The following is a 12,580-nucleotide window of genomic DNA, read 5'->3' on the forward strand; positions in this document are numbered from 1 at the left end:
TATACGACTCATTTCATAAATTTGGTTTTAAATAAACACTGATGTTAAATCTTCTATATGCGCAACATCTAACTCATCTTTCTTAATATTTTTTCATAATAAATTGATACAGGTGAATGTAAATGGACAATCCTGGTCATAACACAAGTAATAAAACTATTAGAAATATTTTTCATACTCAGAATCCACATTTACTGAAAGGTGTGTGTGAGTATACATGTGTGTGAGTGTACATGTGTGTGTGTGTACATGTATGTCAGATCAAGAAAGAGCAAACAAAATAGCAACGTTGGTGATATTTTTAAAACATTTTGATAGGGGTTTTTTTTGCAAATGGGAACGAAAAAGCTCATAAATAGCATCATATATTTTTATAGTTGTATTAATTTGCAGACTTTATTTAAAGCTTTTAGTAGCATGGAAATGTTTATTTACAGCTGTGTTGCCAATGATGCTGCTCTGACCTGGTGAACCTGTACTTCAAATACTGAGCAATGAGTACTGAACGTTTGAATTCATGTTTTTATTTCAACTTTTTCCACGACATAAATCATATCAAGACATCAAGATTATTTGATTATTTGTAACGTCTGACAGAATACTTGAGTGATAGATCTTTACATTCAGAATATATTCTTTTTGTGTATTGTTGATTAAACATAAACATAAAATAATTCTATATAGGATCTGAAAATGTATATTACATTGCAATTTTAAAACAAATAATTACAACTTCCTCCACCTCAGTCTTCCTACCTCTTTCTGCTTTCCAGAAAGTTGGCAAGTAAATACACAAGTCATTTAGAGTCAATTTTTAGATACAACCCATTCCTTATTTGTGCAAGTGTCTTTTCCATGTTTCCCCTCACTACCTTCTTAATTTCTTGCTCTTAAGTTCACCTTTTTTTACAATCATTATTATTATCAATGTTGCTGAGCACCATATAACACTGTGAAGCTTCATAGTTAAACCATTTGACAAGTTTAAGGAATAATAATGCAAAGTTAACAAAATTTAGTTCTAAATTTATTTTGATGACATCAAATAACGGAAATAAAAAACCTTTTTGTTGGATACAATGCAAGAATGTAAATCACAAGAAGATATAAACCAATGTATTTCCTCATTTAAAGATACTACTGAATTGTTATAATACATCGTTTTAAAACTACTGGTACAAACATGAATAGGATTTCAAGGCAAAGTCTACAAAAATACTTCTAGTGATGACTGGGACACACAATGATTGATAATTACTTGGCATTTGTTAACAATAAACAAGAAAAATACATTCTATACACAAATTATGCAATCAAATACAAACATAAAATATTATTCTTAAAAAATGAAAAAGAACACAGATGCTCCAACACAATGTCTGAAACAACCTAACCACAAAACTTGGCAAAGGTCTGACAGACAGGCATATGGCCAGACAAGAGTAACACAATGTAATCTAACCACCATCATGAAGAGAAATAAAAATAATGAAATAATATTAAGTTGCCTTTAATTCAATGTAAATAAAATTTGGTCAGATTGAACTGATATCTTCCTTTATGTCCTATCTGATACATTCCTTTCTGTCATATCAAGATAAATGAGAACAAAAATATTACTACTATTAATAAAATAATTGAATGAATACAATATAAAATACATAATGTTAAAAGATCCCAAAATATGTTTGATCTTGTTAACCTTTTCCAGATATGTATGAAACAGAAGTACAAGTAAAAACAGGACCATGATGCAACAGATCTGGGTCTGTGCAGTTTACAGTTGGACTACACTGTTAACTCTGTATATATGCTACATTTCTGAACATGTTATACAAATTTGGGTGTAAAGATTGATTATGATGCTATTCTGAATAGTTTTCATGTCACAATAAATATAATGATGCCATATCACAATAAGTATTATGCCATGTCACAATAAGTATAATGATGCCATGTCACAATAAGTATTATGCCATGTCACAATAAGTATTATGACTTGTCACAATAAGTATTATGATGTCATATCACAATAAGTATTATGATGCCATGGCACAATGTAAATATGCTGTCACAATTATCATAATGCCATGTCACAGGTCATATTAAGTATAATGATGCCAAGTCACAAAAAGTATTAAAACACAAAAATGATAAAAAGGCTACACAGTATATTATCTAACCTGCACATGTTACTAAGATGATATAACTATCTATTTCTGATGGTATGACATGTTACTAAGATGACATAACTATTTCTGATGGTATGACATGAATTCTTCCATATCAAGGTACAAATTAATGGCATCCAATAATTTTATACCAAAGTTTCAGCTGAATACAGTGCATTAGGGGATGTCCATAAATTACATACTCATAGAGGAGGTCTTAGAAAAGCATACATGTGTATGGGAATGGGTCGGCTGTTAATAAGTATGTACATTCTGTACCATCAGGTGGTCCATGTACATAAGCTACAAGCTCCTTTATTACATTAGTTCTAATATTTCAGTCTAATGCAGCTGCAATAAACCAGCAAACAAGTCAGTTTAAAACTGCATTTTCAATTAATGAATTAACTTCATCTTTCATAGTTTGATTGCCCAAGCTATTGTTGGAAGGGAGGGGGTGACACAAAAGTGAATGTGTGCAATTGGGGGAGGTTACAAAAAAGTACACTGAACAATAGAAGGAGGAAGGGGTCAAAACTGGCTGATTTTCTGCATATGTAATTTGTGGATGTCCCCTTATATTGGCATTATATACCTATCCAAAATGCTTCACCAAATCTGAATGTGGACAACTACTGTCACCTCTTGGCTTGACAAAACTGTTGTGCAATGAAACAGCTCAAGGTGTCCTCTTGTCATGGTGCTAGATGCTTCTAATTACGGACCTCAAATGAGTGGAACCACTCCTGATCAAGGACCTCAAATGAGTGGAACCACTCCTAATCAAGGACCTCAAATGAGTGGAACCACTCCTAATCAAGGACCTCAAATGAGTGGAACCACTCCTAATCAATGAACTTAAATGTGTGGAACCACTCCTAATCAATGAACTTAAATGTGTGGAACCACTCCTAATCAATGAACTTAAATGAGTGGAACCACTCCTAATCAAGGACCTCAAATGAGTGGAACCACTCCTAATCAAGGACCTCAAATGAGTGGAACCACTCCTAATCAATGAACTTAAATGTGTGGAACCACTCCTAATCAAGGACCTCAAATGAGTGTAACCACTGTTTGTTTCAGTAATTCTAAAATAATAATTTCACTATTATGAATAAAAAACAAAGAAGTTTATGGAGATATGTTTCTCTCACTGGATTTGGTTTCTGTAATCATAAATAAACAACACACATAAAATATAGTATACAGAAATGCACTAAACTACCCATAAATTCACACAATAAAACAACACATTACCATTATTAAAAACCCAAAAAAGTACTTCCTAAGAAAAAGGATGTACAGTACAAAATGTACTTACTGTACAAAAATGTACCAAAATGCTAACCTGTGCCAAACAAGAATGAAATCTCTTGTGCCAGCAAGAAGGATTGGGCAATATTTTTTGATTTGGATTTTTACTTCTGACTGAGAGAAAAAAACAACATCAAAACATAACAGTTACAAAAATGGTGCCTCTATCCCAACCAGAGGCCAAACTGGGGCACAGATCATTCAAATGTCTGACACCTGCCTAACAGGCAAATGCAAAAAAATATTGGAACAGAAATTCTTCCAATGCTGTTGATTGTATATGTAATAATAACAATTACTTCATGGCTCCTTCATCTAAATCTGATTGCACAAAAGAATCACCTGTTCAATACAGAAAGGCCTCAATGCCATGATGCCTCAGGTTAAGGTTCAATACAGAAAGGCCTCAATGCCATGATGCCTCAGGTTAAGGTTCAATACAGAAAGTCCTCAATGCCATGATGCCTCAGGTTAAGGTTCAATACAGAAAGGCCTCAATGCCATGTGTCAGGTTAAGGTTCAATAAAGAAAGGCCTCAATGTCATGATGCTTCACGTTAAGGTTCAATACAGAAAGGCCTCAATGCCATGATGCCTCAGGTTAAGGTTCAAACTGTTTAAATTTCATCCAGTAGTTTGTTCTTTTTTAATAGATGGATCGAGCTGTTTATGTTGTTCTATTTTTAGAAATATGCCTATATTCCACGGCAGATCAGCATTCTTTGTGTAAATCTGAAAGGTTTTGAAGCTAGGATGATTTTTTTGTCAAATATCAAACTCTGCTGAGTGGTCTACGACAGTTAATTCAAGGTTTTTTCATTTCAGTAAGAGCAACAGTATCGGATTTTGGCTCTGCATCATTTGCATAACTGTAAAACCACCTTTCGTATTAGGATGCTGTCAAAATTTGGTCCAAAAGATCCTGAACCTAGAACACTTTCTATCAAACTAAATCAAATTTTGCAGTGCGTTTTTGACAATTCAGGGTTTTTCTTAGTAAAGAGCAGTCATATCTACCTGTGGATCAGTATCATTTGTATATCCTTAAATAGCACATTTCACGAAAGGATGCTGTCAAAATATGGTCAAATTCTGCAGTATAGTTTTTAAGAAGTCACTTAAAGGTTTTTATATTTTTAGTAATGGCTGCAATACTTGATGGCAGATCAACTGCATTTATGAGAAGAAAAAAACACTTAAAAGCCTTCTATTGGTAGGAAGAGTTCTATTAAATTTGGTTGAATTCTGTTTGATAGGTTGACGAGTTGTTTATAGGTTTTTCAATATTCTAGAATAGTACCCATATTTGATTGTTGTATCAGCAGAATTTATACAAACCTGAAAGCCCTCCATGCAAAGATGCTTTAGTCAAAAGATATTTTGTCCAAAAAAAATCATTTAAATTCATTTGTTTAATTTTTAACAATTTCAGGTGAAAATCTCTGAGTGGTTTCTATGAGTATATATGGTATATTTTGTCTGACTCTGCAACCAGCTATGCCCAGGAGACTGACATAAACTGCAAACTTGAAATAATGTGACAAATGGACCCATAGACACATTATATACTGTATGTAATCGCTTATAAGTTAGCTCCAGCAAAGCAAACCAAATAGATCCAGTCTGCCATCTCATATTGCACTGGAAACTCTGGGTCTACCCAGTTTTTTCCATGTAACCAGTACAACAAACACCCAGAACTGCCAGTGCATGATGCAATAACAGACTTGGGTCTATCTTGTTTGGAACTGGACCAACCTATAAGCAAGTATATATGGTATCCCTTCCAAAATTCATGGCAGAGCACAGTGTGGGTCAATTGGCCTGCTGTGGGCATCATTAACTATGCAATGGACAGTCAAATCTGGGCCTAAGGAAAAAATCAAGTGTTGGTTCTGTGAGTGGTGACTTCAACTAAATACAAGTAACAGTGCTGACTAAGACTAAAAGTGAATAATAATGAAAACAAAATATGCCAAATCATAACTTTAACATAAAGGAGGGTAAAATTTATATCAGGAAGAATGTTTTATGAATAACATAGATGAATACAAGCCTATCATCTTTATGATGTCATATACACTACAACATCGTATTCTCAATGAAGTCAACACATTCTAACGGGGCAAAGTTTATGCCAATTTTTCCTCAGTCTGATATCTGCAATTTTTCTTTGCAGAAATTTTATTGGCAAACTGAGACTAGGTGGGGCATGCAAAATTAAGACCAACTAAGACAACCAATTTTATAGTGTTGGATACTTTCAAAACCATGAGATGTCAATTTACAAGAAATATAACTATACACTATATGCCAATGGCAGCAAAACTGTTTATATATTAAGGAGATTATATCGATTGTCAAGACATACTGTTTGAGCTTAAAGTTGCACTTGAACTGACAGAAACATATATTATATCACCACAAAGTAAGTTATGAATAAATGAAATTATGTATCAGGTACAATAAAGAAAAATCAAAAAGTCTGTACCGGGACATTTCAGATTAAGATGTAAAAAAGTTCAACAAATAAAAATGTACAAATAGCCAACAATATTAATACAAAATAAATTGCAAACAAAAATTCTCAATTTTTTTTATTAAACATCTGTAACACTTCTGCACTGGGGCACAAAACAATGATAAACACTGCAAATCCTGATGAAACAGAAAGAGGTATAGAACCCATACAAATGGAATTCACTTTTATTCTTGGATAAACAATTTTCACACATGTGCAATCATTGAAAACCAATTTATTTAATTAAAAATCCAAAATAAAAGCCCTTTACATAAATGCTGTTAGTCTGGACCAACTTTAAGTGCTAATTAAAACACATTAACCATGAAAACTGAAACCATGATATAAATAAACAAAATTTGTGTAAAAATTGGGACAACAAATTTTTGTGATCTCAAAGATTTTATCAGCTGTATTTTTATCCTACAAACTGCTCAGAAATGTCAACAAAATTTGCAACATAGTGACAACAGACTACTTTGTTAATGCCAGACAAATGTAAAGATTAAATGGGATGCTTTTGCAGATCTTTACACATTTAATGTCATGTCTGAAAATAAGCTAGAGAAACATAATGTTCAAACCAGATAACTTAAGATCTACCGTGTACACTCACTTATAAGATGGGGTCCAGCTGCTAACAAGGTAGACCCTGATCTGCCATTATGTTATATGACATCAGATTTGGTTCTGTGCAATTTGCAGTTAGACCCGATATATAAGCATGTATTTACAGTAGTTCAAGCAATGCAACCAAGAACATAACTGTGGCCTAAGAAAACAATTATGACAGCTTAAACAAGTTTTCTTACCGGAATAAAAAATCTTCTGCTCTTGTGTAAACATTTTCATCCTAATATCAACTAGAATTAACCTAAACTGAATTCCACTGAGTGTAGAAATATCACTGTCCACAAACAGTACCACTGATAAGTCTTATGGATAAACAACATGCTCATAATCTTTTCCTCTGCTGTGCCATGTTTAGTTTGTAATAGAATCCTTGTTTGGCCAATAACTCGGAATGTGTTCCCTGCTCTGCAACCTGCCCATGACGAATCACACAGATCTTGTCAGCATTGTGTACTGTTGAAAGACGATGGGCAATTACGATGCATGTCCTTCCTTCTTGTGCTCTATCCAGTGCCTCTTGAACAATCTGTCAATAAATATATATAATGAATACTCAGAAGGGGAAAAATCACTTGCTGAGCTTCATTACACTAAGTTACAAATTTTACTATACCTTTAAAATCTTATGATACTTCCCCAGAGGTTTGACAAATTTGAAGGAAAAAAAGGGTGATGTTTCTGTGATTGCATGGAAGTGTGTCACTTCTGATAAAAAAAGAAACTTTTTGGCTTTTCCCAAATCTGTATCAAGGTTATTGCTTTTGATTAGGGTTATTGCTTTTGATTAGGGTTATTACTTTCGGTTATGGTTATTGCTTTTGATTATGGTTATTACTTTTGATTAGGGTTATCACTTTTGATTATGGTTACTGCTTTTGATTAGGGTAATTACTTTTGATTCGGGTTATTGCTTTTGATTAGGGTTATTGATTAGGGTTATTACTTTCGGTTATGGTTATTGCTTTTGATTATGGTTATTACTTTTGATTAGGGTTATTACTTTTGATTATGGTTATTACTTTTGATTAGGGTTATTACTTTCGATTAGGGTTATTGCTTTTGATTAGGGTTATTGATTAGGGTTATTACTTTCGGTTATGGTTATTGCTTTTGATTAGGGTTATTACTTTCGATTAGGGTTATTGCTTTTGATTAGGGTTATTACTTTCGGTTATGGTTATTGCTTTTGATTAGGGTTATTACTTTCGATTAGGGTTATTGCTTTTGATTAGGGTTATTGATTAGGGTTATTACTTTCGGTTATGGTTATTGCTTTTGATTAGGGTTATTGCTTTTGATTAGGGTTATTACTTTTTTCTCACTAGTGGAACAGGCACATTGTGCCTGGATGTAAAGGAGGAAACTCTCTAAATTAGCAAATTTTATTACTGACAATTATTGCTAACTCTTTACTGTTGAGCTCCTCACCCTTTCACTCATTCATCATATGGAAGAATACTGGTACTAGCTTGTTAAATATATTGTTTAATATGCAAAGCTATATAATGCTAGAGTTAAACTTCTATACCATAAAAAATGTTTCACAAACCCAAAATCCAACTGCTTATTTTATGTTTCAAATTTCTAATGAGCCATTTTTATTAATTTGTAATTTTTTTTACTTGTACTTCAGATTGAACTTTGTAAAGTAACCACTGCGGTTTTCAAATTCCCAAATCCCATGCCTGTGAACCACGCAATGACCTACCCTTCATGTGAGGAACTCTTAAGAAATGTTAACACAAGAAATTAACATAGAATGTAAACAAAAATGGAACACGAGTACTGTAAATGGTCCACTACATACCCACCCCATGTATATTCTACATATGCACTATAAGGACATGGTTGGTTGTTGTTGTTGTTGTTCTAGGGTTTGACGCCATTTTTCAGCACAAGATAGGCTATACATGGCGGCCAGTGTAACTGGTGGAGGAAGAACCCTGGAAAATCCAGGGAAGAACCACCGACCCATGAGAAGCTACTGGCAGGCTTTCCCACGTACCCACGCTAGCCGAGCCTTGGACTCGAACCCATGCAGACAGAGGTGAGATGGCAGTGATCCAGAACGGTGAGCGCTTTAGACCACTTGGCCACTCGGGGCCCCAACATGGTTGGCTCTGGAGATTAATAACCAATGGGTCTGACTTTGACTTTGACCTTTGGTCAAGGTTTGTGGTCTAAATGACTTTGACTGCTGACAGTTGGTCAAAGTATGAGGTCTGGTATGCTTCAAATTCGCACCCTTTCGATCTGTTATATGTACAATCTGTCAAATTCTCATTCTGTAATAAATTATTTCATCAGCTTGAGTGATACAATACTGCACTGTGGGCTTAGAAAATTCTGATTTGAGTAAACTGTACCATGTTAAGTTAATAATAATACGAATGTAAAAATGGCATGAAGTGTCCATTACTTTCAGGCACATACTAGAATAGTTATGCCCCTTCTGTATACTAGAATAGTTATCTCCCTTTCTGTATACTAGAATAGTTATGACCCTTTCTGTATACTAGAATAGTTATGTCCCTTTCTGTATACTAAAATAGTTATGACCCTTTCTGCATACTAGAATAGTTATAACCCTTTCTGTATACTAGAATAGTTATGACCCTTTCTGTATACTAGAATAGTTATGACCCTTTCTGTATACTAGAATAGCTATCTCCCTTTCTGTATACTAGAATAGCTATGACCCTTTCTGCATACTAGAACAGTTATAACCCTTTCTGTATACTAGAATACCTATGTCCCTTTCTGTATACTAGAATAGTTATGACCCTTTCTCTGTGTGTGTGTGTGTGTGATTAGGATTTTTAACATAGCTTTAACAATTTTTCAGTAATATTGCTACGATGTCTGCGGTGTGGCTGTTTATAGTGATGACTAGCACTGGGGCATCATGCTGCAGACATGTTGCATGATGTCCCAGCCAGTCACATTATCCTGACACCAGGCCAACCAGTCCTAACACTAACCTCTTAATGCTGAACGCCAAGTGAGGTAGCTGTTAGTACCATTTTTGTAAGTCTTTGTTACAAGGTTCGAACCCACGACCTCCCGTTTCCAAGGTGGATGCTCTAACCACTAGGCCACAGGAGCGGTCATGACCCTTTCTGTATACTAGAACAGTTATGTCCCTTTCTGTGTTCTAGAATAGTTATGTCCCTTTACGTATGTTGTGAGCTACACTTAAGAGGTTAAAGTTCAACAATATAAGAAAATGTTGATGACAATGTCCCCGTCACAAGTACATACAAGAATAGCAAGCTCCCTTTATCTCTGTTTGACAGCTCTCCACTATGTAAATTTTTTCCATTCTCTTGGTGGCCATAATAGATATCAGATCAGCAGCACAATTTTCAATTAAGACCAACTAGAGATCATACAAAATCTCACAGTGAACAACCCATGCTGATATGATCATACAAAATCTCAAAGTGAACAACCCATGCTGATATGATTGTACAAAATCTCACAACCCATGTTGATATGATCATACAAAATATCACAGTGAACAACCCATGCTGATATGATCGTACAAAATTTCACAACCCATGCTGATATGATTGTACAAAATCTCACAACCCAATCTGATATGATCATACAAAATCTCACAACCCATGGTGACTTGATCATACAAAATCTCACAACCAATGCTGTTATGATCGTACAAAATCTCACAGTGAACAACCCATGCTGATATGATCATACAAAATCTCAGTGAACAACCCATGATCGTACAAAATCTCAGTGAACAACCCATGCTGATATGATCATACAAAATCTCACACTGAACAATCCATGCTGATATGATCGTACAAAATCTCACAGTGAACAACCCATGCTGATATGATTGTACAAAATCTCACAGTGAACAACCCATGCTGATTGTACAAAATATCAGTGAACAATCCATGCTGATATGATCGTACAAAATCTCACAGTGAACAAACCATGCTGATATGATTGTACAAAATATCAGTGAACAATCCATGCTGATATGATCATACAAAATCTCACAGTGAACAACCCATGCTGATATGATCGTACAAAATCTCAGTGAACAACCCATGCTGATATGACTGTACAAAATATCAGTGAACAACCCATGCTATAATTGTACAAAATATCAGTGAACAATCCATGCTGATATGATCATACAAAATCTCACAGTGAACAACCCATGCTGATATGATTGTACAAAATCTCACAGTGAACAACCCATGCTGATATGATCGTACAAAATCTCACAGTGAACAACCCATGCTGATATGATCGTACAAAATCTCACAGTGAACAACCCATGCTGATATGATTGTACAAAATATCAGTGAACAATCTATACTGATATGATCATACAAAATATCAGTGAACAACCCATGCTGATATGATGGTACAAAATTTCACAACCCATGCTGATATGATCATACAAAATCTCAAAGTGAACAAACCATGCTGATACGATCATACAAAATGTCACAGTGAACAACTCATGCTGATATGATCATACAAAATGTCACAGTGAACAACCCATGCTGATATGACTGTACAAAATCTCACAGTGAACAACCCATGCTGATATGATCGTACAAAATCTCAGTGAACAATCCATGCTGATATGATCATACAAAATCTCACAGTGAACAACCCATGCTGATATGATCATACAAAATGTCAGTGAACAACCCATGCTGATATGATCATACAAAATCTCACAGTGAACAACCCATGCTGATATGATCGTACAAAATCTCAGTGAACAACCCATGCTGATATGACTGTACAAAATCTCACAGTGAACAACCCATGCTGATATGATCATACAAAATCTCAGTGAACAACCCATGATCGTACAAAATCTCAGTGAACAACCCATGCTGATATGATCATACAAAATCTCACACTGAACAATCCATGCTGATATGATCGTACAAAATCTCACAGTGAACAACCCATGCTGATATGATTGTACAAAATCTCACAGTGAACAACCCATGCTGATTGTACAAAATATCAGTGAACAATCCATGCTGATATGATCGTACAAAATCTCACAGTGAACAAACCATGCTGATATGATTGTACAAAATATCAGTGAACAATCCATGCTGATATGATCATACAAAATCTCACAGTGAACAACCCATGCTGATATGATCGTACAAAATCTCAGTGAACAACCCATGCTGATATGATCATACAAAATCTCACAGTGAACAACTCATGCTGATATGATCGTACAAAATCTCACAGTGAACAACCCATGCTGATATGATCGTACAAAATCTCACAGTGAACAACCCATGCTGATATGATTGTACAAAATATCAGTGAACAATCTATACTGATATGATCATACAAAATATCAGTGAACAACCCATGCTATGACAATGTCAGTTTAGTTTTACCTTCTCACTCTCTGTATCTAATGCTGATGTGGCCTCATCTAGAAGGAGTATCTTAGGATTCCTGAGTAAAGCTCTAGCAATGGCCACCCTCTGTTTCTGACCCCCACTCAGTTGGGCTCCCTTATCACCCACATTCGTGTCATAACCCTGAAACAAAATTCTACCATCTGTAAAGTAGTCTCTCACAATCACAATGTTCAAGAATGAAGTAAAAAGATACATTTGAGGTAATTTATTTTTACAAACGTAACTGAATATGCTAAACATAAAGATACAAATTATATTAAGTGGTTTTAATGACCTAAGAACTAAACTTAAATGAAATTCGAAGAGTATAAATAACTAAAACTAAGCCCATTATTTTGTATCCATGCTATTGTTGTTGTTGTTCTAGGGTTTAATGCCATTTTTCTGCACAAGATAGGCTATACATGGCGGCCAGTATAACTGGTGGAGGAAGAACCCTGGAAAACCCAGGGATGAACCACCAACCCACGAGAAGCTACTGGCAGGCTTTCCCACGTA

General features: G+C 34.8%; 1 protein-coding gene across 2 annotated transcripts in view; it reads right to left on the minus strand.

The window, feature by feature from the left end:
• Nucleotides 1-508: 508 nt before the first annotated feature.
• Nucleotides 509-12,580, minus strand: part of LOC149779668 (ATP-dependent translocase ABCB1-like) — a 142,764-nt gene continuing 130,692 nt past the window's right edge. For both annotated transcript variants that reach the window (XM_089940489.1, XM_089940490.1), the window contains 2 exons: nucleotides 12,056-12,202; nucleotides 509-7,167 (listed from right to left, as the gene is read on the minus strand). In XM_089940489.1, the coding sequence (XP_089796615.1) occupies nucleotides 6,964-7,167; nucleotides 12,056-12,202 (351 nt within the window). In that variant the 3' untranslated portion in view covers nucleotides 509-6,963. The remainder of the gene's footprint in view (nucleotides 7,168-12,055; nucleotides 12,203-12,580) is intronic.

Source organism: Sinohyriopsis cumingii, chromosome 17, assembly GCF_028554795.1.
Source record: "Sinohyriopsis cumingii isolate HCF-2022 chromosome 17, ASM2855479v2, whole genome shotgun sequence".
Taxonomy (NCBI): Eukaryota; Metazoa; Mollusca; class Bivalvia; order Unionida; family Unionidae; genus Sinohyriopsis; species Sinohyriopsis cumingii.